This window comes from Triturus cristatus, chromosome 5_2 (assembly GCF_964204655.1).
Source record: "Triturus cristatus chromosome 5_2, aTriCri1.1, whole genome shotgun sequence".
NCBI lineage: Eukaryota > Metazoa > Chordata > Amphibia > Caudata > Salamandridae > Triturus > Triturus cristatus.
This window is the reverse complement of record NC_140588.1, coordinates 392,914,994-392,942,077: the sequence shown is the minus strand read 5'-3', so window position 1 is coordinate 392,942,077 and position 27,084 is coordinate 392,914,994. Positions and strand designations below refer to the sequence as shown.

The 27,084-nt window shown below is 44.0% G+C and overlaps 1 protein-coding gene across 6 annotated transcripts in view; it reads left to right on the top strand.

Annotated features, from left to right (window-relative positions):
* MAK (male germ cell associated kinase) overlaps positions 1 to 27,084 on the top strand; it is a 553,788-nt gene that overhangs the window by 508,728 nt on the left and 17,976 nt on the right. For 4 of the 6 annotated variants that reach the window (XM_085607273.1, XM_085607269.1, XM_085607270.1 and 1 more), the window contains one exon: positions 17,086 to 17,178. The exons of the other annotated variants lie outside the window; for them this stretch is intronic. In XM_085607273.1, coding sequence (XP_085463399.1) covers positions 17,086 to 17,178 — 93 coding nt within the window. The remainder of the gene's footprint in view (positions 1 to 17,085; positions 17,179 to 27,084) is intronic. 6 annotated transcript variants of the gene reach the window in all.

Here is a 27,084-nt window from a genome sequence, read left to right as displayed (position 1 = left end):
GAAGACAAATCAAATATTTTTCTCTATATGCGGACGACCTCCTGATCTTTTGGAGAAATTTGGCTCGCTCTCGGAGGTTTGAGTAAATTTGCAGAAATCACGCTTATCCTCCACACTATCAAATGTGACCCTCCGAGGGATTTAGTGATGCTACAGTGGGAGCCCCGATGCTTGCAATACTGGGGGTACAAATCTTTCACGAGCTGCACCTACACGAGGGAAACTTTGCAAAGGTGATACAAACTCTTTGGACGAATATGGAGTTTTTGAAAATGCTCCCCCCTCTCAGTTGCGGATTGCGTTGCATTGCTAAAAAATTGTTGTGCTCCCCTATTTTTATATTCTCACGGTATTGCTAGTATGGATTCCTAGAGCATTATTTAAAGAGCCTGATTTTACTAATATAGCCTTTATTTGGGGCTCGGCCGCAGGAGAGGCTCTAGCCACGCTGAAGAGACTGGTGGATAACAGAAGCCTGGCAGCCCGACTTGAATCGGAAAATCTGGCGGCACAGCCCCAGTGGCTGACGCAGTGGCTGGCGGGCAGACTAACACCTGGGAGGGAGATGGGTCCTTTTATCCCTGTCCTTTACCGCTTACTTAGAATATTACTACAGCTTAGATGCCCTAATGAGGAGGCTACCATTACATTTAGTGTGATGTGCTGTTGTTGGGTCCGTTGCTTGCAGAAAACACACAGGAAGATACCCTACTCTCCTGATATCCCCATGACTTTGCTAGAGGTGCTACCCCATGGAAGAGAATGACAGGAATTGATGTATATGCAGAAGCAACCATGTTGGGTGACCTGTTGGTGGTAGACGTGCTCCACCTGTTTGAGGACTTCCGTTCTGGACATTTTCTGCCCCGGGGCCATTTCCTTCTCCATGGTGCTGAGAAGCGGGCCTATCTTAACCTTCCAACCATAAGAGCTGTTACTATATGGTTACGTCATCAAGGACCTAAAAGGCAGTTACTTGCCTATATATGGCGACCGGGGGGGGGGAGAAGTTGCGTCCCCTGAACGCCCTTCGGACACGCTGGGAGGATGACCTGGGGAACCCCATACTCGAAAAGGACCGGACTGGCATACTGGAGAGGGTCCCTAAAGTATCGAGAAATGCCTGCTTTTAGCTCATAAATTCTATATCTTACACAAAACGTATCTCACTCCTGATTAACTAAATCAACACTTTAACACAACTAATGCGAGATACCTACGGTGTGGTGAGAAGGGGACGGAATTCATGCACCTGTTCTGGCATTACCTTACACTTACTGCATATTGAGAGGAAGTCACTGCTGTGCTCACTGAGGTCATGGAGAGGGAGGTCCCCTACACCCCAGAACACAGTTTTTACATTGGTTCTCCCACACTGCTAAAATTAAGGCTACATGCAGGATTCAGGACCTAGCTTTATACTTGCAAAGTAGGAAATTACATGGAACTGGAAGGCACCAGGGGGACCTAGGATGGTGGCATGGCGAAGAGAACTGGAACGGTAGGCGGGATATGAAAGCAGTAGCAGCTGGTCTAACGGCAGAGGGGCAGGGGAGGAGTATGGGGTAGTGGGGGATGGACAGATGACAAAATAAACAGAAGAAAATAACTTACCTGCTCCTCGCCAATCGCCAATCTGCCGCTCTTCTCCTTCCTGCAGTGTACGTGCTGAGGCTCCGAGACTCCCCACGGCCAATCCCAGTGCTTTTCTCATGCTGGTACCAGCGCTTGGATTGGCCTGAGCGGGCCCGTTTTTTGCTCCAAAGTGGACTGGAAGCCTGGATGGCCAAACCATCATGCACACTGACAGCAATGCTGCCCACCACTCCCCTTCCGTGCCTGTCATAGCATGGCCCTGCCCCCAAAGACTCGCCTCTGTCCAGACGAACAATAAAATGATAATAATACTGTTTAATTATCGTTTTAATTTTCCTTTTCCTCAGCTGGCCAGCAGGGGGAGGGCAACGGAGGAGCCGCGGCTTTAGCAAAGTGATGTGCTGCTCTGAGTAGCCAATTGCTTACCTTTGAATTTCCCAGCCGTCACACTGGGTCCAAGAACGTTTTGCATGAGCCTGTACGCTTTTGGGTTGTAACATCGCAGTCAGCTATATAGGCACCACCCAGTTCTTTTCTTTCCGCACCAGTTACCCCTGATCCAGGGAAGAGCTACCCCTTTGTCTCTTTTTGACACTTTTTTTTCCCGACATTTTGTTGAGAGAATTTTTTCATGCGTGGCGAGGAGGACCTTTAAACGGGTGGGTTTTGAGCCGTGTGGCGCCTGTTACCAGGCCATGTTGGTAACCGACCCCCATCTCGTCTTGCCTTGCGGAAACATGCAATGAAGCTCCTTGCAGCCCAGCAGTCAACATCCAGGCGGCTCCTCGGAGGTCCCATTCCCGATCGAGGAAGAGAAGGTCGCAGGACCACTACAGGAGCCCAAGTCCTCTTTGTCACACGCAAGGTCCTCTGGACACAGTGGGTAATCCATACCTTTGATGAATATAGTATGAAATATAGCCTCCAGCGCAGTATACAAATTGTTACTGCAAAACTCAGTAAATTATTTATTTTAGAATTCGGTAGTACACAAAATTGTCTTAAAACATTCTTATCACCTCATATTCCTTTCAACAGTAATAACATTTTATTCGTTGACTTGGTGCAGTGTGAGTTTTTGGTATTTTCATTCCAGTTTTCACTAAGCAAAATAAATGTGTTCATTAATCATGGGTGTTCTAACATTCAGCCTCAGTTTTAGGCAATGTTGTTCTTGGATTTGAAGATTGGAAGTGTCGCCTTTGTCTGTAATTTAGCAAGACTTCCTTAACACCTCAGTTATTTGTTGATGTTCTCGTAGCAAGGTGTTTTTGATAATAAGTTTTCATTAGATAGAATCCGTACAATTCAATGATTACATAAGGAAAATACACTTTATTTTTCACGAATACCATTGCTGCCTTTACTCTCCAATGTAAAAAACGAATGGCATTTCTTTTTTATTTCCTGTTGCACCAGCACAGTCTGCCTGTATTCTTTTTATTATTTTCTAATGCCAGTCTAATATAAGGAATTTGATGAATAAATGCTTATTTTAATTTGTCACATTTATCAACTTATTTGACTAAAGAATTCATTGATTTATCTTCTGATAAATCGGGTGTATTGATAAGATTTGCTTCCCTTTCTGATTCATTATATTTGATCATTGATCACTAAGACGTTTGCCATTCAAAGAGATGGTTTCCTATTTTCTAATTACATCATAGAATTTAAATTGTTTTCTACCAAACGTATGGACTGCCAAGAGAACAATCCCATACTTTATTGTAGGAAAAGTATACTTTGTTGTTGGTTTCTGTTTATATGGTTTTCCTTCTATATGTTTTCTGCTGCTACATTTCCTTTTGATCACCCATCTAGTGATTAAGTTGTGCGGCAGCCGCGGCCCTTGCTAATGGGCTGAGGGATCACGCCTCCTCACCTTCTGGCACTACAAAGAATGTCTGTCATGCTGACAAACATTCTTTATTTTTAGTTCAGGTAGCCAGGAGCTAAACATGCGCCAAATGCGCAGGCTCCTGGTTGCCTGAGCGAACTGTGCCGGGCTGATGAAGTCACAGCTCCTGTGGGTATAACATCTTCAGCCTGGCAGAGCCCCTCGAGGCCCTCCCCCTCGTAATGAGGGGGAGGGTTACTTCTTATCTCGGACTTGGATGCGTCAGTTCCAGGACCTGAAGTGCCCAGGGCTGAGTGTCAATCTGTAACGCCCTGAACGTCTCAGGATCGTTTAACAGACACGACAATGAGGACGCAACCACTTGTGAAGGGTTAGTTCTTTTAATGAAGGCAAATAAAATACAAAGAACAAACAAAAGTTATAGTCACTGGAATCCTCCAGGCTAAGTACGTTACCAGCCCACAGCACGGATGGTCCTAACCGTCCTCTGCATATACGCCGATCCCGGCGTATGCCAACAGAGGGCAGAAATGAAATGGCCGACAATGCCAATCAGTAGGCTGTGAGGGGCACGAAGAGTGTTGGGGAGAATCGAGGAGTCAGGGAAACACCCAGCCGGGGTCTCTACCTGAAGGGAGCAGCCGCTCAACCTCTTCCTCAGACTGCACCGGGACGCGGAGTCACCTCCTGGTGATGCGTCACCGATAACCCAATCACAAGCAAGAAGACTGAACCGAGAGCAGCCGCTCGATCGATCCTGTGGACTTCCGAGTCTGTAACGCGGCAAACACCTCCTGGTGTGCGTTACAGCTGGCAGTCCCTGTGTCTCTGGTCGGGCTGGGAGTTACGACTCCAACCAGCAAAAGCGCCACTGCGCTTGGACTCAGCCGAGTCAAAAAGCAAAGCTCAATGGTTGACCGGTAGAGCTTCCGGGTCCTTCACAGGTGACGATGGGGCAAGACACGGCCCAGGGAGTAACGACTCGACCTACCTCCGTTCTTGCCTTACTGGAGCACCACTCCGGAACACTGCTCTTCACGAAGCAGGTACGTCGGTGTAAACACAATATCCGACAGCCTTGTACCTCCCGGTTCCTCCCTTTATAGGGCGTGTTTTCCTTGAGTTATGTAACAGCTCTCCTGTTTACATAAGGGCGTGTTTCCCTTGAGTTATGTAACAGCTCTCCTGTTTACATAAGGGCGTGTTTCCCTTGAGTTATGTAACAGCTCTCCTGTTTACATAAGGGCGTGTTTCCCTTGTATGACAGGAATTCTTGACAGTACATCCTCCCTCTCAGCGGCTCCCCACGGGTCCAGCGCTGGCAGGAAAACGCCGATGGAACAAGGAGACCAAGCGCGGAGCATGAACCCCTTCAGCCGGTTCCCATGAATGCTCCTCCGGGCCATAGCCTTTCCACGCAACCAGGTACCACAGCTTCCCCCTGCGCCATTTGGACGCCCGTATGCCCGACACTTCATACTCCACCTCCGACTCCACGCATACCGGCCTAGGTGTCCCAGACGGCTTGGAGGGTGCTGGTTTGAGCAATGATACATGAAAGACAGGGTGTATCCGCAATGACTGGGGCAAGCACACCTTCACGTTCACGGGACCCATACACTTGGTAATTCGATAGGGGCCCATGTACTTGGGATGGAACACACTGTTCTTTCGAAACCTCATGTTTCTTGTGGATATCCAGACGTAGTCTCCCGTGCGGTACAGTGGCCCGGGCCTTCTCTTCCTATCTGCCGCAGCCTTGTATCTTCTCTTGGCCTCTATTGGGACAGCCCTTGAGCGCATCAACGTGTCTTTTATGTGTGCCACCCTGTCCGCTGTGGCGGGAATCCTGTCCTCTCTGAACGGATGTAGAAATGGCAAGAACCTGGGATGTTGGCCATAGTTGCTATAGAACGGAGATGACTGTGTGGAGCTGTGAGTGGCGTTGTTATAGGCTATCTCTGCAACCCATAGCAAGTCGACCCATTCTTCCCTGCCCTGGTCCACAAAACATCGCAGATACTGTTTGAGCGTTTGGTTCAGGCGCTCGGTTTGGCCGTCCGTTTGAGGGTGGTAGCTGGTGGACAGGGCGGTCTTAACATGCAGCGCAGTGCACCAAGTCTTCCAGAATTGCGCTGTAAACTGCGACCCCCGGTCCGACACGATCACCCCAGGTAATTCATGTAGTCGTACCACATTCTTTAGGAGTAGTGACGCCAATTCCCCGGCCGTAGGGACTCTCTTGCAGGGGATGAAGTGCCCCATTTTCGTCAAGTAATCCACCACCACCAGTATTGCCGTCATCCCCTGGTCTACCGGTAGGCCCACCACGAAGTCCAGTGATATGCTATCCCATGGTCTATCCGGGGTCGGAAGTGGATGTAAGAGCCCTTGGGTTCGGCCATGGTCGGCCTTCATGGTAGCACACGTAGGACACTCCTGTCCCCACCTCCTGACATCCACTCTCATGGTTGGCCACCAGAAATGCCGTCCCATGCTAGCCACCGTTTTTTCAAAGCCCAAATGACCTGCGCATGGAGAGTCATGGCACCAGATGAATGCTTGTTTCCTTAGCCTAGGCGTGGGTATCAATAGGCACCTGCCCTTCAGGGGTATCCCGTCCTTCAGCTGCCATTCTCTGTGACTGAGGAGCCACCTCCGCCATGCGAATGACCTGATCCCTCTCTTTATTCCCCTCAGGAAAGTATCCGGTTGGATAACCCCCAATACCATCCTCGGGGAAATGATGGAACGCTCGGTTGCAGGCAATGGTTCCTTAACTGCAGATTGACGGGACAGGGCGTCCGCCTTCCGGTTTTCCGTCCCCGGACGATATGTGATGCGGAAGTTGAACCCCGCAAAGAAGATCATCCACCGCAGCTGCCTGGGAGAAAGGTGTCTAGTGGCCGTCATGAACTGTAGGTTCCGATGGTCCGTGTACACCGATACCACATGTCTTGCCCCCATCAACCAATGCCTCCATTCGGTGAAGGCGTCCTTGATTGCGAGAAGCTCCTTCTCCGCAATATGGTAGTTGCGTTCGGCGTCGTTGAGTTTGCGGGACATGTACGCAACGGTATGAAGCACCCCTGTGTCGTGGTTGCGTTGGGACAAGATAGCCCCCAGCGCCACATCCGACGCGTCCGCTTCCACCACGTAGGGGAGATCCGGATCGGGGTGAGCCAACACCGGCGCCTTACCAAAGGCGCTTTTCAGGGCCTCAAAGGCTTTGTTCGCTTCAGGGGACCAGACAAACTCCTTGGACTTCCTCAGTAGCTGTGTGATTGGGGCCACCACTCCTGAAAATCCATCTATAAACCGCCTGTAAAAGTTGGCGAAGCCAATGAAACTTTGGACGTCCTTCACGCTTTGGGGCACCGGCCATTCTTTCACCGCCTTGATCTTTCGTTCTGCCATCTCCTGTCCCTCTGGACTCAGCATCACTCCGAGGAATTCCACGGATGTGACGTGGAAGTTACACTTGCTGAGTTTACAAAACAGCATGTTTTCCCTCAGCTTTTGGAGCACAGCTTTGACGTGGTGTACGTGCTCCTCCACACTGGACGAATAGATGAGGATGTCGTCGATATATACGACCACGTAGATATCCAACTCCTCTCTGAATACCTCATTCAAAAAGTACTGAAAGGCTGCCGGGGCGTTGCACAGACCGAACGGCATGACGAGGTACTCAAAAAGGCCGAACCTGGTCTTAAAGGCGGTCTTCCACTCGTCTCCGTCCCTCATGCGCACCAGATGGTATGCCCCTTTCAAATCCAACTTGGTGTAGATACGAGCTTTCTTGACCTGTTCCAGAAGTACACTGATGAGAGGCAAGGGGTACCGATTTTTTATGGTTATCGCATTCAATGCCCTAAAGTCCACACAGGCTCTCAGCTCCCCATTAGCCTTCGGGATGAAGAAGAGTGGCGAGGCGGCCGGAGACTTGGACGGGCGGATGAATCCTAGCTTGAGGAGTTTATCCAGGTACCCCCGGAGATGCACGTTTTCAGGCTCCGTCAGGGCATACAGCCTGCCGCTGGGAACGCTGGCCCCTGGCACCAGGTCGATCTGGCAGTCAAACTGTCTATGTGGTGGTAGCACTTCCGCCTTCACCTCATCAAATACATCCTCAAAACTGTGATAAGCCTGGGGGAGAGCCACATCTTTTTCTGCCGCTGTAGCCACCGTCTGACTCCCGCTCTCATCTGCGTCAAGGGATTCCGTTCTTATTCCACAATGCAGGATGCAATACGGTGACGTCATTTCGATGCGATGTGTTGGCCAATCCACAAAGGGGTTGTGTTTCTGTAGCCAAGGCAATCCCAATATGACGCCATATTGGGGCGCTCGGATGATGTTAAAATCGATTTGTTCCAAATGGTTCCTCCCATATCTCATCGGAAGGACCCCCGTGTGCTGTCCGATGGGCCCCGTCACCAATCTCCTTCCGTCTACCGCATAGACGTCTTCGGGTACTGCTTTGGGAAGAAGCACTAGCCCTAGCCTGCATGCCTCGTTGTGGTCCATAAACATGCCAGTGGCCCCTGAATCCACCATGGCCACAACGGGTATCCACTGGTCATGCACTCCCACGTGCACCGTGATAAACAGGTGTCGTTGTCCCTTAGTGACCGAGTTGGAAAGTGAAGGGATGGATGAGTGACTCCGAGATGCCCCTTCTCTGGTCTTGGAGTCCTCTAGTTTTCCGCCGGTATGTCCACCACGGCTGTTACCGACCGGTTGGCCCGATAACGTGACGTCTTCGGTTTGGCAGGGCATTCACGTACGTAGTGGCCTTTTTTGCCACAATATAGGCACAATCCTTGTTTACGGCGTGACTCTTTCTCCGTGGCTGTGAGGCTCGCTCGTATTGCGCTGATGTCCATGGGTTCTCCCTTGGATGCGGTGGAAGTTTCAGGACTTCCCACCGTCACATAGGATGGAAGGGATTTTCCTTTTCTCCCATGATCCCCCTTTCTTTCACTTAGCCTATGTTCCAGCCGTAATACCAGGTTGATAAGGCCCTCACATGTCTTGGGTTGAGGGTCAATATGAGCCACGGCGTCCTTGAGCTCATCGCACAGCCCTTGATGGAAGAGCGCCGTCTGTTTAGCAACAGGCCACTTGGTTTCCGCAACCAGCCTTCGGAACGCGTTGAGATACTGCACCAGGTCGTTGGATCCCTGTCTCAACTCAAGCATTTCACGGTCCGCCGTGTACGAGTCAGCCCTTCTGTCGAATACCTTCAGGAATTCCTCGCGAAAAGCACCCCAATCACATAAGAGGGGGTCGTCCCTGCTCACCAGAGGTACGGCCCATTGTGCCGCGTTTCCAGCCAAATAGGATATAAGGAAAGCCACACGAGCCTGACTCGTGGGGAACGCCTTTGGTTTGCACGATAAATGTAGCGCCACTTGTGTGAGGAATACCTGCACTGTGTTAGGATCCCCACTGTACCTCTCTGGTGTTGCCAAGGGGATGGCTACCGGCATTTCCACTACTACCGCAGGGGTCTGGTTCGTGAGGGAGGTGCTGGGCGTGAGCGGGTCCAATTGGATAGCATCCAGTCTGGCTTTTACATCGGCTGTTTCTTGCCTAGAGGCAGCCACTTCAACTTGCATGGCCGCTAAAGCAGCCAGCACATCATCAAGGGTTGCCATGTCTGTTATCGACCGGGAGACAGTTAGTGTTATTAAGGTCGGCTATTTTGTAACGCCCTGAACGTCTCAGGATCGTTTAACAGACACGACAATGAGGACGCAACCACTTGTGAAGGGTTAGTTCTTTTAATGAAGGCAAATAAAATACAAAGAACAAACAAAAGTTATAGTCACTGGAATCCTCCAGGCTAAGTACGTTACCAGCCCACAGCACGGATGGTCCTAACCGTCCTCTGCATATACGCCGATCCCGGCGTATGCCAACAGAGGGCAGAAATGAAATGGCCGACAATGCCAATCGGTAGGCTGTGAGGGGCACGAAGAGTGTTGGGGAGAATCGAGGAGTCAGGGAAACACCCAGCCGGGGTCTCTACCTGAAGGGAGCAGCCGCTCAACCTCTTCCACAGACTGCACCGGGACGCGGAGTCACCTCCTGGTGATGCGTCACCGATACCCCAATCACAAGCAAGAAGACTGAACCGAGAGCAGCCGCTCGATCGATCCTGTGGACTTCCGAGTCTGTAACGCGGCAAACACCTCCTGGTGTGCGTTACAGCTGGCAGTCCCTGTGTCTCTGGTCGGGCTGGGAGTTACGACTCCAACCAGCAAAAGCGCCACTGCGCTTGGACTCAGCCGAGTCAAAAAGCAAAGCTCAATGGTTGACCGGTAGAGCTTCCGGGTCCTTCACAGGTGACGATGGGGCAAGACACGGCCCAGGGAGTAACGACTCGACCTACCTCCGTTCTTGCCTTACTGGAGCACCACTCCGGAACACTGCTCTTCACGAAGCAGGTACGTCGGTGTAAACACAATATCCGACAGCCTTGTACCTCCCGGTTCCTCCCTTTATAGGGCGTGTTTTCCTTGAGTTATGTAACAGCTCTCCTGTTTACATAAGGGCGTGTTTCCCTTGAGTTATGTAACAGCTCTCCTGTTTACATAAGGGCGTGTTTCCCTTGAGTTATGTAACAGCTCTCCTGTTTACATAAGGGCGTGTTTCCCTTGAGTTATGTAACAGCTCTCCTGTTTACATAAGGGCGTGTTTCCCTTGTATGACAGGAATTCTTGACACAATCACTGACACCTCATCACAGAGTCAGGTGGGGTCAGCAGTCTTACTGACCCCATCCCACTCTGGGACAAGGGAGGGATGCTGCCTTTCCTCATTAGCTGATCAAAGGTCAGCCAGTGAGGGAAGGCAGCAGTCCCAACCCTCGTGGGATCTACGTAGCAAAGCTCCGGGGTAGGTATGATTTTATGTTTTATGTTTGGTGCATGCATGCATGAATATGTGGGAGTGAGTATTGTGAATGGATGTGTGTGCGTACATGCATGTGTGAATGCATGAGTGTGAGTGAGTGTTTATGTGCGTGTTTGTTCCCCAACCACCCCCTCCTTGCTATTAGTACAGGCCACACTGTTGTGCATTGTCCTTGTTCGATTTCCTCTAGTTAGCTTTTGGGCTTTCAGAATGCCTACTCTCTCTGGTAATCTTCATGGTGATGTCCATTGTGTCATTAATCACAAGTCCTCGCATATATACCATTTCTGCCTTGCTCGTGGTGATCACAAAGAAAAGTAATATTTCTCTTATTTTATTTGTCTGTGAGAAATACATAGTTTGTTCAGCCTTGTCAAGTAATCACCTTGCTGCCAGTGTTTCATCTGATGTGACTGAGTCAGATTTCCAACAATGGTCGAATATTCTGATATTCAGTTCACTTATCAATAGCTAAGGAGACAGTGGCCTAAGAAAAAGTGAAATTCACCCCACAAAATAGACCGCGGTGACCCTGCTTAGCATCCACAAGGTTACTGCTCTTTACTACCTGTTCGCAACACCCCTCTTCCCATGGCATTCCACGTGCTACTTCCACACAGAGCCATGTATGATCTATAGATTATAAACTTATCTCTTGTTCAGGCAAACTAACTGCCTGAGCTGTCATACGAACTACTAGGATCTGAGGCCTTCCGTGTACGTTCACATTTTTCTAGCAGACACCTTGACCCAATTAGCTTTTTACTAATGTATGTGCACTTGGCAAGTAAATATAGACTGTGATATAGTCGAGTGGAATCATGCTGAGACTTAGTAATCTATATGCAGCTTGAAGGTCACACATTTTAAGCTCATCATTCTGTGTTCTAGAAAAGGAATACTGGTGAGTGGCAAACTTCTAGACTGTGTGTTATGCACATCATTGCATGTGTGGAAAGGCATGTTGGATGCAAATGGCAGCTGTGAATGACGAATATTAAACATGGGCTCATACTGCCCCCTGATTTCCTTCGTAAGATGGACCCTTACATAGCCACATAAAGAAAGAATTGGGCAGCCCAGTCTTTCAAAGGGAGGCAGGGCACATATGTTTATTGCAAACATCTGGGAGGATTAATAACGTTATATATGTTTTATGAAGGATGTTTACTTGCTACCAAGCATAAATGCAGTCACTGAGTAGGTGTATGTTCTGGTCATGACATCTCCACAATATGTTTATAAGTAATACACAATAAAGTAATAAGGATTTTTGGAGAGTGTGGAGTTCATGATAAAAACTGTGCCATAAGCAATACGTTTTAGTTGTGAAACAAGATTAGAAAATGCCACAAAGATTAAGGGCCAGATGTACTACCCTAAATTGCATGTATAAACAGGTATGCGACCCGTTTGCGCATGCAAAATGGCCCAATGCCATGTACAATTCCTAAATAGCGACTCGCTGTTTAGGAATTGTGAGTCGCAATTAGGAAGGGCCGATTACATAATCCACAGTAGAATGAACTCCATTGATAGTGAAAACCTACTTCAGACAATGATACAAAGTAGAATTTACACAATTAATTACTCATGAAATCAGGCAGTAGTTACTGTTTTGAGCTAGCTATTTGAAACTGATGGTACCATATTCATTGTGAACGTTACATATATATGAGATATACAAAGGTCGGGACTATTTAAGGCCTGGGAGAAGAAACTAACTAAGCAGCTTGTAGTATGCTGCATATATATTGTAAGGTGTTTTACCTCCCCTGCTCAGCCAGATCCTGTGCTCTGACTCATTAGAATGTTGGAGTCTGATGATGCCTCGGAATGTTGGGACTGAGAGCGGCAGAGTGACAGTTGGTCATGGGCTGAGCAGCTGACAGGCAGCTCCTGGTGGGGCTCTGATATACTACTTAACTACTTGATGTCCTGAACCTTACTACTTGTTATCTTCATGAATAAAACATCCTGAAACACAACCTTCTGTGTGGACCTTCATCACTACACAGCTTTTAGCAGATGGCCAGTAGGAGATGGATGCTCTTTATTTCTTTTCGGCTATCGGATAGTGGTGACAGAGTAAGGCACCCCAATATAGTTCTGCATAAATGGGCTGTGTTTTAGACGTTTGTCAGACCAGTGTGATATAAATGTACAACCAGTCCCGAGAATATTGACTTGTAGTATTAATGCCACCAGCAGTTTGTAGTCATGGGATGCCATTGGTGCAATGACAACTGAGATATAACAAGGCAATCTTACCTCCTTTTATCCAAGTAACATGTAATAAACAGATATACTTGTAATAGCTAAAGAGTAGGTCTGAAAAATAGGTTTAAAGGCCTAAACAAAAAACTGTGATAGCCCATGGAGTAAAGCTGAGTGAAATACAGGAAAGAAAAAAATGTTTAATTTCAGTAGTGTTCCACCACCTGTGTCCATCATCTTGAGAATAGGGTTGAGAAGAGAAACAGTTTGCAGCAAACATTAGGGTTCTGGGCATTGCAGCAGATAAATCCTTCTTCAGTGCAGTCACTGATCTGGTCAGTAACTGTGCTAAATAAACAAATGAGATTTCCCCAAAGGAGAAATAAAGCACTGCATTAAACTGAGGGTGTGTGAACTTCGATGGTTACATTGTTGAATGTCAGCCCATGGGAAGGTCTTCCTAAGATTTATGTTGCTTCAAAATGTGATCCTGTAAACAAAAATGCAAGAATTCTCCAGCATCAGGCCAGACAATATCATGTGGCTAAGTGGGGCAGTGACCAAAGAACACTCTTGTGTACATAGGTAACCATGTCTTATTGTGATAGCCCGCAAGATCAAGGGGGTACTGAATGATGAGGTTTCTTCACCCACCTTGCTGCATCCTCAAAATACATCAAGAAATCAAGAAAAAAATGCAGTAACTTATCCTTACGAAGAGGGTTTATGTCTGAAAAGTTGAGAGATACACAGGCTTGATGTTATCAAGGTTACAAGCCTTTTCATTTCACCTGTTTCCTGTTGGGAATGTTTCCATCAAGCCTCGACTCACTCACTGACACATACAATCTTCTGCTCAAACATGATTATTGGCAGTGTTGTGTGTTTAAAAAAACGTTAGGAAATATATTATAAACATGAATACAATGTTATTACAAAGTACAACTTGCATTATGGTACGGCAAACAAAGAAATTATAAAAACAATCTGATAGAGACATCTATCTGCAGATTCCTTAACTTTTGAGGTCTCCCCAGGCGTCCGACTGGATCTGGAAATTTTGAAGCAGTACCTTTGTGCACCGGGGTACGGCGTTGTACCCTCCGTGATCACATTGACTGTGGTTTTGACATCAGTGGAGCAATAAAAGTCCCCTCTGGTGCGCAGATGTCAGTGTCTTCTTTTCTGCGCTGTACGCGGATCAGGAGAAGCATATCTCTAGCCGTTTTTCAGCCTTGCTGTGGTGATTTTTTTTGTCTGAAACTTTGTGCAGAGCTCTATTTGTCTTCTGGATTTTAATCCTGTGGGTCTTGTGCTCGGCAGATGTCGGGTACAGATCCTCATTCTATCTGTATGTGGTGCTTTGGCGAGCACCATGACGCCAAAGAGTGCGACGCTCCCATGAGCACCACGTTACATCCCGTGAAAGACATCAGCGGTCCAAGTCCCCGACCATGTCTCACAGTAAGCATCGTTGTAATAGATCAAAGCAGTGCCTTTCCAGGGCTTCTTAGTCTCAAGATGTGGTTTTAGACAGTTCCCCGCACCCTTGTGCTGAGGACTCTGTGCAAGAGTTGCTTCCGTGCCTCCCTTCATTCCCTGGATCCCGGGCAACTTGGACCCAGATGAAAGAGTATTATGATGCTCTCTCCATGTCATCTTTGGACCTTCACCTTCCTCTTGAGCGCCACAGTCTCCATCGCAACATCTGTGTCAATCTCTTGGACACCTAGCGCGTAATCCTACCGTAGGTGGGCCTTCAGCAAGGGTCTCTCTGCTGTCACTGGCATAGGTGCTCTATAGTTCTGGTAGCATGAGAGTCAACAGCACAGCAAGTGATTCATCCACCTCCTTAAATGGTCCCACCACCCAAAGCTTAAAACCTGATGCCTCAATAAGTCCTGAATTCACTGAGAGGGTGCAGCAGCAGAGCCTCAGCAACAAGCTTTAAAAAAAAAGCCATCTTCAATCCCAAATTTCTTTAACAAGAAGACATTAAAAACGAATCAGAATATAGTTAAAATTCGAAGAGGAGTATGACTAATGGTTTCACTAATAAAATATGTATCTCGTAATGAGGTAAACACAAGGATATGATGGACGGAGTGCTGACACTTTTCAGACACTCACCCCCAGTCAAAGATCTGGGTTGAATCCATCATCATTCTTTAGCTCCCTTTGCATACCAGTTCAGACACAGCTATATGCAAACCAGGCTTGACCCTGTGCCTCACGGTAACAGTCAAGCCTGAACTGCCAAGACATGTCTTCCCTGGACCGGAAACAAGCATCCTGGGACCGGTTTCTATGAGCACAGTATCATTACACGTCACTAGTTTCGGCGTAAACATATTTCTAAAGTAAGATATTGATTTTAAAGACCTAAGCTCTAAAAAGCTTTTCCAACAGTTCAAAATAGGAAGACCCAAAACAATCTAACTGCATGAGGTCTTCTGAATAATTTATTGAATGAGTAAAAATTAATTTCAGCATGTTGATTCTAAAACAAATGCACAATATAAGTCTTAAATGCTCAATTGTACCCACAATTTACCCTTACTTTTCCATTGCCACCAAAGAAATATTCCTTTAATATATTGATGTGCTACTTTTTTACAATATAGGTACAATTAAAAATGTGTTTTTCTTTCTGAAAGCTTTATTTGAATAAAAAGAGTGCTAGGAAGTGCTGTGTATTTTCAAAAGGGAAGACAAAAATGTAATATTTTTTAGTAGAAAAATAACTTGCATATGAGAGAAACGAGGCATGAGAGCTTTCTCATTATCCACCCATACATAATAATCCCTCATGCTAGCTTGGCATGCCAATATCAAAGCTGTTTAACGCAAAAAACAGAACAATGTTGTATATAAATCCAAAAACGTTCATGCCACCATTAATGGTAAACCATTTAAAGTTTACCAGTGATATTATTGGTTTCCAAATGAAATTTGACATCAGAGAGCAAATATCTATATGAAATGGGTTTGGTAAATTGATAGGTAACACTGATAAGTTCAAGGTATTTTGTGCAGAATCATCATTTTACCACTATCAAATCAACCCCACTGAGATAAAAATAAGAAGAAAATGTTTCAGTGAAAGAGATTACTTTTTTCTTAGTATAGTTCTGATTCCCATTTATAGTTGTATTAATTTATTTTGAAAACCATACTCCAAGGTATTTGATATTGCAACTGTTCAGTGATCAGTAATCACTAAACATGCTCTTCACTGAAATATAATCAGGAAATACGGTACATGAGGACATGTTATAAATTACTTTTAAGCATGTTTTAGCGTTCTGATGTATTCACAACCATTTACACTTCTGTTACTACTACATTGTCGTGATCCTGACCACATTCCAACCACAGTAACAATCTTATTGGTTTATGTTCCAAGTTGTTTTCACAGTTAGCAAAATTTCATAGGATTGTGTGTGCACCGCCTAGTTTTTTTTTTTTTAGAACTAGACATGTTTTTCTGCCATGTTGGCACAATTGGTGGTTATATCTCCTTGCATCGCAGGGCAGTGTTACTACTAGTGCCAAAACAACCAAAGCCTTACTATATCTATATTTTTAACTCCACATCTCTTATGATACAAATCAGGGATTATTTGGGGCCTTATCTCACTATCCAAACCCACCCATCGAAAATTATTTCAGTTGCTTCTGCTCAGTAGATTTGCATATGATCCATGCAGCTTATGAAAGAAGTCTATCTTTTCTCTATGGACTGTAAGCAGTTTGGGTCTTCGCTTCAATCCATGAGCTAATCTCTGTATTAATAATGTGCGTCTGTTAACTTTCCCAACCCTATCCTCTTTCAAGAATGTTTTTTTAAATACTAAATTGATATGTTCCTTTAACCTAAGGATTTGTTTTTATTTAGATGTTTTTACATAGTACAGTAGGATAAGAGATATTTTAGTGCATTGTTAAAAAGAAATACATGTTCGAGTTGCCACACTACTTTTTTACTCTGCTTGGAGGGATTTGCAATCGTTGGCACTGCAAATCTTCCATCATGAATACGTGTTACATCATATATTGTGTAACATTGAGAGGAATACGTGTGAATATTGTTAGCGGTGTTATTTCTAAAATTACTATTCTTTGAAGGTCTGTTTGCTAGAAATCTGCTATTACTGGTAAGTAGCCTTTCCTTTGTATAGTTTGGAATGTGTAAGATTCACTTAAAGAATTGGAAATTGGCTTACGATATTGATATCGCGAGTGAAAATACAGACATGTAAAACAATGAACGGATGCTAAACTTTACCCAGCATTTATTGTAATTGCTTTTGGAAATTCTGAAGTTCAGGTGTCGCCTTCCAAAAACTTTAAAATGTCTTCCTGTCTCATTTTCCTGTTCATCGTTTTCTTATGTTTTGTTCTTTTGATTTCTCGCTCATTTCAAACATTATTTTCCTTTGTGCTTTTATTCTGTTTTTCTTTTCTTCCTTCTTTTTGCCTATCAGACTTCACTTCCATCAGTGACTGTAAAAAAGATAAGCCGAAAATTTCCAAACCTAAACCAACCATCCAAAAGTTGGTGACCGAAAATACAGAAGGTACCAGTACACCTTAACTTGTATCAAGGTCTACAAAATACTTGAATGAGTTATTGTTCATCTATAAGGACAAGAACATTTAGACACTAGGTTATCTTCTAGGTGGTTGTAACTTACTTACAAAAGACATTAACATGTGTTTCAAGGTAATGCTTTTAGTGTCAGTATTTTTTAAGGACCTCTATCATATGTGAAAAATTAAGCAAATGCATTTGCACCTTTTTTGCATAATAAGAAATAGGGGGATTAGTTTTACTCCAATTTTAGACTGGACTATGTGATTTAAATGTTGACAACAGGGTAAAAAATTGAAAAAAATTATTTTACACTATTTTTTCTCTTTTTGTAATGTGGAATATAGAAAATGATTCTTATTCACATTTTCAATTGTTTAAAGCAAAATCAGTTGTCTCTGTTTCTACGTACGAAAGCTATGCACATTGGCTTGTATTACCACTGTGGGGCCGATTATGTTCTGAATGCAAACTTCAGTTTGCTCACGAAACTGGATTTTGATTTGAGAAATGCAGCTTATTCATTGCTGCAAGAGCAACTGTTCCTTCAGAAGATATGATTGCCTAGTTATTCATGTCATACCCTGTGTTCACACCCCTTAATTAAGTCCAACCGTCAGCACACCTCTGAATTCTCGATTTGCTGGCAAACAGTATGTACTGAAAATATGTTGCGTTTTTCTCATTCTGTTTTCCAAGCTGAGGGTCAGTGTCTTGAGCCTCCAGAGGTACTTTTATTTATTAATTTAAAGTTAAAGACCTTTTCATTCAGTGCAAAATTTAGAAAAGATCCTTACATCCTTTTTAGTGTTGTGAATTATGCTTCTATTACTTCATAGCTATTTTCTACCATTAAAATTGGAGAAGTGATGCCACCAAGTGTTGTTTGAACACAAAGAGAAAAGTTGTGACAGCTGAACTCTAGTAATGTAGATAAGTGGGATGGTGCCTAAAAGAAGAAATATCAAGGACCAGTATGTACAACCATGAAAAACCCAGAATCCAAGTTGCAGAACAGATCCAAAGTAGAATAGTGATTAAGGAAACAACACAAAATGACTAGAGGAAATGCATTTTGCTTGATCGAGGATAGTTGGCAAGTGAATGCAACCCCAAGGCAAAAAACATGGTTACTCAAGGAGTAACAAGTTTTCACCATTTCCATATTATGTAATTGGTGCCTCATACACTGTATTAAATGGTAACTATAGTGATGTGCATCCTATTTAGTATCTTAAAAGCTTTGGCAGACATCTTGCAACCATCTTTAATTGATGAGAAATTTCTCTGTGTGGTCCATGGCATTAGATGAATGCACTGATATGGATGAAGAATTGCAGATTACTTTGCTCTATCCAACCTCCTCCTCTAGCTCAACACATAGTTTGCACCCACCCTGCAACCCTGTGTTCACCTTACTATGAATGCTGCCGTCTTAGGGATACCATTTACTAGAGCAACAAGTTCCACTGCACTCTTTGCTCTTTCTGGCATGGCCGGATACAATTTCTGGGGCTGAAGGCAAGGACAGCAGGCATAAAGGAGGATATAGTGATAGGGATTACAAGTTCAATTATCAAAGTGTCCTGTAAAATCATCCACCTGAGGATCATCCGTAGATAATTAGAATGTATGTACAATAACCCTTTTATGAGATAATGCAATTGTATAGAACAATGAGCCTATGTACTTTTCTCTCCTTATGGTAATAATTGTGCCATGTGATAGTTGGCCTGCAAAGAGCGCAACATCAAAGTATATTTGAAATTAGGTGGACTAATAGTTGCCCTCTTTTCCTTTTTACCATAATGTTATAGAAATATTAACAAATTTCAATTTTGAAGAAACAAATTAATAAAAACGACCTAGAGACAGGGGGTGATTATAGTCATGAAATACCAAGGCAGTAAGATGGCCTTTCTCAACGTGGGACTTGATACGTGTAGCCATTTTCTTTGTTATTTTATAATGGGAATCACCACTGCAGTGAGTAGAGACTGATTATAAAAGAAAGTTTTCAAATTAATTTTCTTTCTCCTTCAGTAAGCAGATGACATGGTGTATGCCAATCTAACCCTGTATAAGGCAGTGTGCGATATGTGGGCACTCATTTGTTGGGAACTACCTGCAAATAAGCATTCTTCATCCCCTGTTCTAGTGACAGAATTTTCCAAAGCTCTTTTCTTCTTGCAGTCAGTAAACCCATGACCCTCAAACCAGAGATCATTGACTTCCTCATCGGCCACCACTAAACAACACCTATCCGAAGCCTTTATCAGGTGGTACCCTTCCTTCTCCCTCACACTGTTCTTTTTACCCACTTTGCACCTGTCTTTGTCCTCTGCTTTCTGCCTATTGACAATTTTTAACAAAGTCATTCTTTAACGATCTTCTAACACTAACTAAGTCATATCAAATCTAAAGGGTTTCAGAGAGAGAAAGAGTCCAAATATTTATTTTTGCTCTTTTCAGGATTAGCTCAGTGCATCATCTTTACAGGTTAAAGATTCACACTCGCCCTCTAACCAATCCCATGTCATTCCGTTTCGTTCTCTACTCTACGGACTCATTTCATTCTTATGAAATCAGAGACTTTGATCATTTGTGTGACACTAAAGCCACTTATTAGATCTATTTTTATTCTAGGTTTCTTACAGGTGACTTCTTTGAAATGTTGCCCCTGCTCTTTCATGAGTTATAGCTTTTCGAAGGGCACACTAAACATACGCTCACCCTAGATGCTCCATTGGCTCTCTAGTTTTCCGTGTAGTGCTGGCAAAATTGCTTGCCAGCTGTATCCTACGACTCCATAGTGTGTATGCTTGCCTTCAACAGTTACAATTTGGTGTCAAGGACCTTCCAGTATTTTACGACAGCTGAGCTTTCCTTCACTCTTTTAGTGAAAAGCGTGTTGGTGAATGACTTCAATTTGAGAGTTTATTGTTCATAAAGTCAGGCTATGTTGCTCTTCAAAGTCCAGTAAGTGAGACAACCCCCTTCTCATTTTACAACACATTGAGTACTCCTATGTGTCCTACATCCTTTCTTCGCCTTCTCAGTTCGAATGATGGAACTGGGGTACCAGGTTTGAGTCCCTTCATCGGCTCAACATCCTGTGATTCTGGGAAAATCAATCTCCTTGGTCCTTAAAAAAATCGGACCTTGTGCAATGCAATTTGGTGAGCATGTAAAGTGCTTTGATGTCTTTGGGCCAAGTTTTCACTATGTAAAATATAATCTTAAAAGTAGAAGGCCAATATAATTCTGTCACTAATAAGGAAGTCATCCATCCAGTTAGAGTTTTTGCCCTTTTAACCAAACTTGTGTAGGTTTACTACAGTCTGATAGATAAGATTCAAGAGAGAGAAGAGATTGTTTAAGTGTAAGCTGTTGGACATTACCAATCCACCAACTTCCTGGTAAATTGTACATCACAATTTCTGATCAGCACTGGAGAAGCCACATATTGAACCAGTGTCCTTTAAATATTTTGAAAAACCTGTTAGTGGCACATAACCGACCAACTCAGCTAATTGTACTTTGAGCTCTGATGTGCAAACACACAGCATCTGCTTCGCCATTAATAAAATGAGATACATGGAGTGCAGAAGTCATGAAAAACCTATAACAGTACACGTGTAGCACAAGCGAAGCACTTTGTTGTTTATGGATAACTTGAATCAATGGAAGTTGGATGCAGAAATAAATGTGATCTCTTTCTAGAACCGTAATAGTCAATAAGGGTGAAGGTAAAAACCACAATTTAATGGCAACAAACTCCACATATATAATAAGCAGGATCATGACTTCTGCTGTATCAGAGTCACTGTCCGTGGCATCTCTGTTCCCCTTTACGTAAGGATGGCAGTGGGTATCATTCACAGAACCTTCTGTGCACTCCACTGCCACTTAGGTGCAATCAAAGTTAAATTTCCTTTTGGAAATAGTAGATCCCAATCCTCAAAATCAGGATTTATGGCTTCTTACATATGCAAATAATTCTGTATACTCATTCTGAAATATCCATTCACTTCTGCATGAGTAAGCCATTTACTGAAGGAAGTGTTTGTCAAAACAGCTTTAACAGGCATGAGGTGGCCACAAAAGCTCCTTTTAATGCACATAAAGTTGTAACTTTGTGAGTATTCACAAAGGTTGCCCTAGGCTTTCCAAGTGTAACACTCAGGAATTATATGAATTCAGAAAAAAGAGTAAAAAAGCACAAGCTTAAACATAAACTTAATTCTTCTCGCCTAAATTTCCTCTTTGTGAATGACTCCAACATAATGAATGTACTATTTGATGGCAGTATTTTTTCCTTTTCTAGTCCAGCACACTCCTTTTCTTAAAGTTTGGATAATACACTCCTTCATTGTGATACAACTCAATGTGTCAAAAATCTTGTGAAAATAACCTGTGCCTCCTGGCTTCACAGATGATACACTGCCTGATCAAGTAAAGCTGTTTTACTGAAATCATTTCTGAATTGCAAAAACAGCCACTAATATAACTTCTTGCATTTGTTTCCCCCCTGTTTCTCTGACATAGAATAATGATTTCAGTATCTGTCATCCCATGAGATCTGAGTCATTATATCTCAAGATCAGATGAATATCACCTAGACAGACAATTCAGTAGTGTCTGGTTGTGGCTTCAATGGTCTTACTATGATGTGCTAATTTATGATTTTCCAGAGGTGACTATTGCTCACTTGTCTAAAGGAAGCAGCCACAATTTGGGTAAAAGACATATCTCTGGCATGGCAAGAGAGTGACTAGAGGATTTGATAAATTCTCTACTTCGGCACTGAGAGAATTCTTGCCAGGATGGCTTCACAAAGGCAAGCTAAAGACTCATGAAAGATCAAGGGTTACTTATCTTGAATTCCATTGACTGCATGGATCAGAAGTATTTTAGCTGTATTGCTTTGCGCATTGTTGATCTTTCTACACACCCCTGGACCTCCCATTTACCCACTGAGGTCTAGAATCTCTAGGCACCCTCAGACCTTACCCTGCTAGACAAATGTCTAACATTGTTGGCAGCGTCGACATCGGAATAGGGAATTTCTGCCTCTGTGGACAACTAGTATGCACTTCTTTCCTCAATGGATGCCTAACAATACTGGGAAAGCAGATTTACCCCTAAGCACAGTTGACTGTGAGGAACAGCCGTCTATGTATTTGTTCGAGGAGGTTTCATCAACTTGAGGAAGCTTTCTCTCATCTACGTCTGAATGTTGTTGAGCCTTCATTTTGATTGGAGTATACGTACACCTCATCCCTCACATTAAACATCCTCTTCCATAGTTTCTCAGAGATTCAGGTATTATGCTGAAGCTGAATGTGGCTTTGGTTACTTTCATGTTGCTATCCCAAAGGAGTCTGTATTTGCCACAACATTGAAGGCCTTTACAATCTGTTTGTACTTGTATCATTCCTTGACCAATGAGACTATGACAGTGTGGTTCCAGAGACACTGTGACTGCAGGCATCTAGCATATAGGTGGATCTGCACGCCAGGCTTCACATGAACATCTTGCAGTTGCATCTGGTGGAAAACGGGGACCAAGTTCAATTCTTGGTACTGACGTTGACATGCTGGACAAGTCTCCCAAGCTGTTGGTGGGATGACACTAGCACTTGCCCCATCATCGGCCCCACCACCAATGACGCCTCAGATTAAGGTTAGGGGCACAATGGGGGGGGGAGCTTTCCATCAGTGCTGTGTGACAAGTCAGATATTTCCTAACAGGCAACGCCACTGTTCTTTTCTATATCAGAAAAATAGGCACCCACCCCTATAACTGTGCCAGCTGGTTTCAGCTCTTAGTGACTGGTCACTGCAACAGGGTACGCTCATGTAATTGTGGGGATCTATACCTTCGGACTCTACAGCGTACATAGGCATCTCTGCTAATTAACCAAATGAAAGATCCTTCAAGAAGCCCTTGACCAAGCCTTTAAGGCTTAGGGTCAGAATACGGAAGATGCATGTGCAACTCATCTCAATTCCAAATGCAATCAGTTTGCTTCTCCAATGCACAGCATACCCATTCCCATGTGGGATGGACTCACAATTGACTGAATAGGAATGTTTTTGCATGCTTATCCCCTGATCACCCAGATTCCAGAAGATCAGAGAGAGTCCCAGCGTGCATGGCAATACTGGTTTCACCATCCTGGCCTCACCAGGCCTAGTACTGAAAGCAACTTCTCCAGAGAGACAACAGTTGCCTCCCCAGTAAGAGGTTCCTCTTTTTTTCCCAATGTCGTACAGTTCATAGTTTATCAATAAAAATGTCCGTTTGTTGGACAACATAATCGTCAAAACTGTGCGAGACTGAGTCCACACACACCATCAGGATATGTTGACCTTAGAATAACTACACCATGGAGGGTTGACCTATCGTTCTTAAATTCCGTGTTTTTACAAGGCTCGCTGCCTGGCCCTTTGAAATATCTCAAGGGGATGCGAGATCTACACCCAGGTGAATTAGAGTGATCATCGCATCTCTTGGATATTTTTGTTCGGTCCCATATACAGGTCCCACCTTTGGCCTGCTGATGTGAGTGGGTGGGCTCAACGTATTTGTAAGCAGAGCGCTTAAACTACAACTGAGGAATTGTAAGTGGATTCAAATTGCCTGCTGGATCCTAACTTGCTTTTACTTAAAAAGGTCCTTAGGCAAGGTTAAAAGCAGCGGTATGTCACAAGGATATGATGGCCTCAGACATCGAGTCGACATGTTTCTGCCATTAAATGCCTAGTGGGTCAATCGGCTTTCTTCAGGACCAAAATAGAGTGTTAAATCCCTATGTGGTGTGGTTGCTAATTCCAACCAATCTACATGCAGTCATTGAAAATTCATTCAAGCATGCACGTAGCTATACAGACCACTTATAATTCTTTCCTTGATATGGTCTTGGCTAGAAATACAAAATATACATAAAGATATGGGCATTTCATTAATTTGTCTCACGATTTGGCACAATATCCCTATTATGTGCAGTAAAGCATGCAAACATGTGTAAGTCACCACTCAATACGTCTCACAGTTTCTGGTTGTATATGTATGTACAGTTAAAAGGCACAAAAGACAGCAGGCAAATCAAAATGCATAACATTGAAATTTAAAGGACAGTGTACAGCATGCACGCACAAAAGTGTTAGGAGAAAAGGTCTTAACTGTACACCTGCATGGCCTAAATATCAGTTATGCATATAGGTTATGGGGTGAGATGCTCCCTGTAGTCACACATTGTTGAGAGAAACGAAATCACTTGGAATGTATTGCTGCCATTGCTAAGCTAAACATGAAATGAGAAGGCCTCCTTCACTTACTTCTTCAGGGGACATTGTCTTTGGAAATACCTACTCACTTCCCCGAAACCCTACAATTTAACGCTGCTCACGCTTAATGGCGTTTTTAAGGAATGTAGCTGGAGTCATGTGACAGCATGGAAGTCACATGATATAAGGCTGTACGTGCCAGGTGCCTCATAGCCAGCCTATTTCCTGGTCATGTGGCGCATTTTGAGTCACATGATAAAGTGGTACAAGCTCATTGACTGTGAGGCCAAAATACCCCTGGGGCCATAATGCCAATAACCACAATCATTCTAATGTGGCCTAGGAGGGTATTCCGTAGATTGCCTGAAAGGCATAGCTTGTTTTACCAAAGCGGTGCAGAGAGGGATGAAGGCACTTCCTTACCGTGTGAAGTCACTGTCGGGGTATTGCCCCATGGGAAGATGGAAAGTGTAGTCTCGCCATTCTCACCTTGAATATGGACATTCAGTTTGTATTGGGCTAAAGTAAATAAAAACATTCTGTGAAGGGCATTATTTAATTAAGTCGTTGCATCTATACAAAGTGGGGCAATGAGATTAGAAGGTATGTACAGCTGAGATCACACATGGGGCAGATATTCAGTGCATCATTACAAATTAGGTCATTTGTAAGAACCTGAGTCTCTCATATACAGTTATGGAATGAGTCCTTTCGAAATAGGAGATTGTGTGCAATAAGATATTTTATCATGAAATGTCACCATTCAGACCCTTGGCATGAATGGATGGTCTGTAGATCCACCTTGGATTCTTTTCAAATAGGATTTTCTCCAGGTTTTTGCAGGCATGCGTTTAAGAATGACCCATTTAGGATCTTTCACTGTGTGCCTCAGGAAAGCGAGCACCAGAATAAGTGAAGATAGTAGCAACATTCACTGCAGATGCAGCACTACCAAAATGGCAGAACACTACATAAGCATGAGACACCCAGTGAAAGATCTCAAAGGGGTCGTTCTTCAACAAGTGACTGGAAAAACCTGGATAAAATTCTATTTGAAAAGGAATAAAGGTGGATCTACAGATTGTTCACTCATACCAAGGGTCTGAATAATGATTCTGTGGTGGAATATCTTAAAGCACACAAACTCCCATTTCGAAATGTCTCATTCCCTAACAGTATATGAGAGTCTCAGGTTCTTATAAGTTACCTTATTTGTAATGATACACTTAATATCCACCCCATAAGTGTTCTCAGCCGTATATACCTCCTATTATCATTGCCCTAATTTATGTAGACGCATAGACTTAATCAAATAACGACCTTCACTGTGCATTTTTATGTACTTTAGCCCAATACCATCTGAATGTCTATTTTCCAAATGAGAGGCGGGACTACATTTCCCAGCGTCCTGCGGGGCAATACACCAACAGTGACTCCAAGCGGTAAGGACGTGCCTTTGAGTCTCTCCACATCGCTTTGGTAAAATAAACATACCTTCCATGCATCCTATGGAATACCATCCTAGGCCGCATTAGAATGATTGTGGTTATCGGCATTACAGACCGGGGTATTTTAGCCTTACGGCCAATAAGCTTGCACTATGATATCATGTGACTCAAATTGTGTCACATGAGTAGGAAATAAGCCAGCTGCGCAGACCCTAGCACTTACAGCCTCGTATGACTCCAGCTACTTTCTTTAAAAACGCCATTAAGCTCGAGCAGCGCTAACATGCAGGGTTGCAGGGAAGCGAGTAGGTATTCCAACGGACGATGTCTCTTGAAGTAAGTGAAGGAGGCCTACTTATTTCATGTCTAGCTGAGCAACAGAGATTCGAAGCAATTTTGTTTCGCTCAACAGTGTGTGACTACAGGGATCGTCTCACCCCCATAACCTTATGATGCCTAACTGGTATGTAGGTCATGTAGATGTACAAATAAGACCTTTTCTCCTACCAATTTTGTGTGTTCATGCTGTAAACTGTCTTTTTAATTTAATTACAATTTTATGCATTTTGATTTACCTTCTCTCGTATGTGCCTTTTAAATTGTATATAGATGTACATCCGGAAACTGTGAAACATATTGAGGAGTGACTTACACGTGTTTGCATGCTTTGCTGCACATAATAGGGATATTGTGCAAAATCAGGAGACAATTTAACGCAATGTCTATATCTTTAATATATATATTTTCTCTTTCTAGCCAAGGCCATATCAAGAAAAGAGTCCTAAGTATGGTCTGTATAGTTGCATGCATGCTGTACTAAATCTTCTATGACTGCATGTAGATTGGTTGGAACGAACATCCACACCTTGTAGGGATTCAACACACTCTCTTCTGGTACTGACGAAATCAGATTGACCCACTGGGTATTTAGTGGCTGAAACATGTCTACCCTTGATGTCTGGGGCCATCACACCGTTGTGACATCCCACTGTTTTTAACCTTTCCTAAGGATCTTTTTGAGTAATAGCAAATCTGAAAGAAACCGTTAGTTATAGATTCCTTACCTTAGAACTATCCCCAGGCGTCAGACTGGATCCGGAAAGTTTTTCGTCAGCAGTACCTCTGCGCATCAGAAGGTGGCGTCGGTCGGC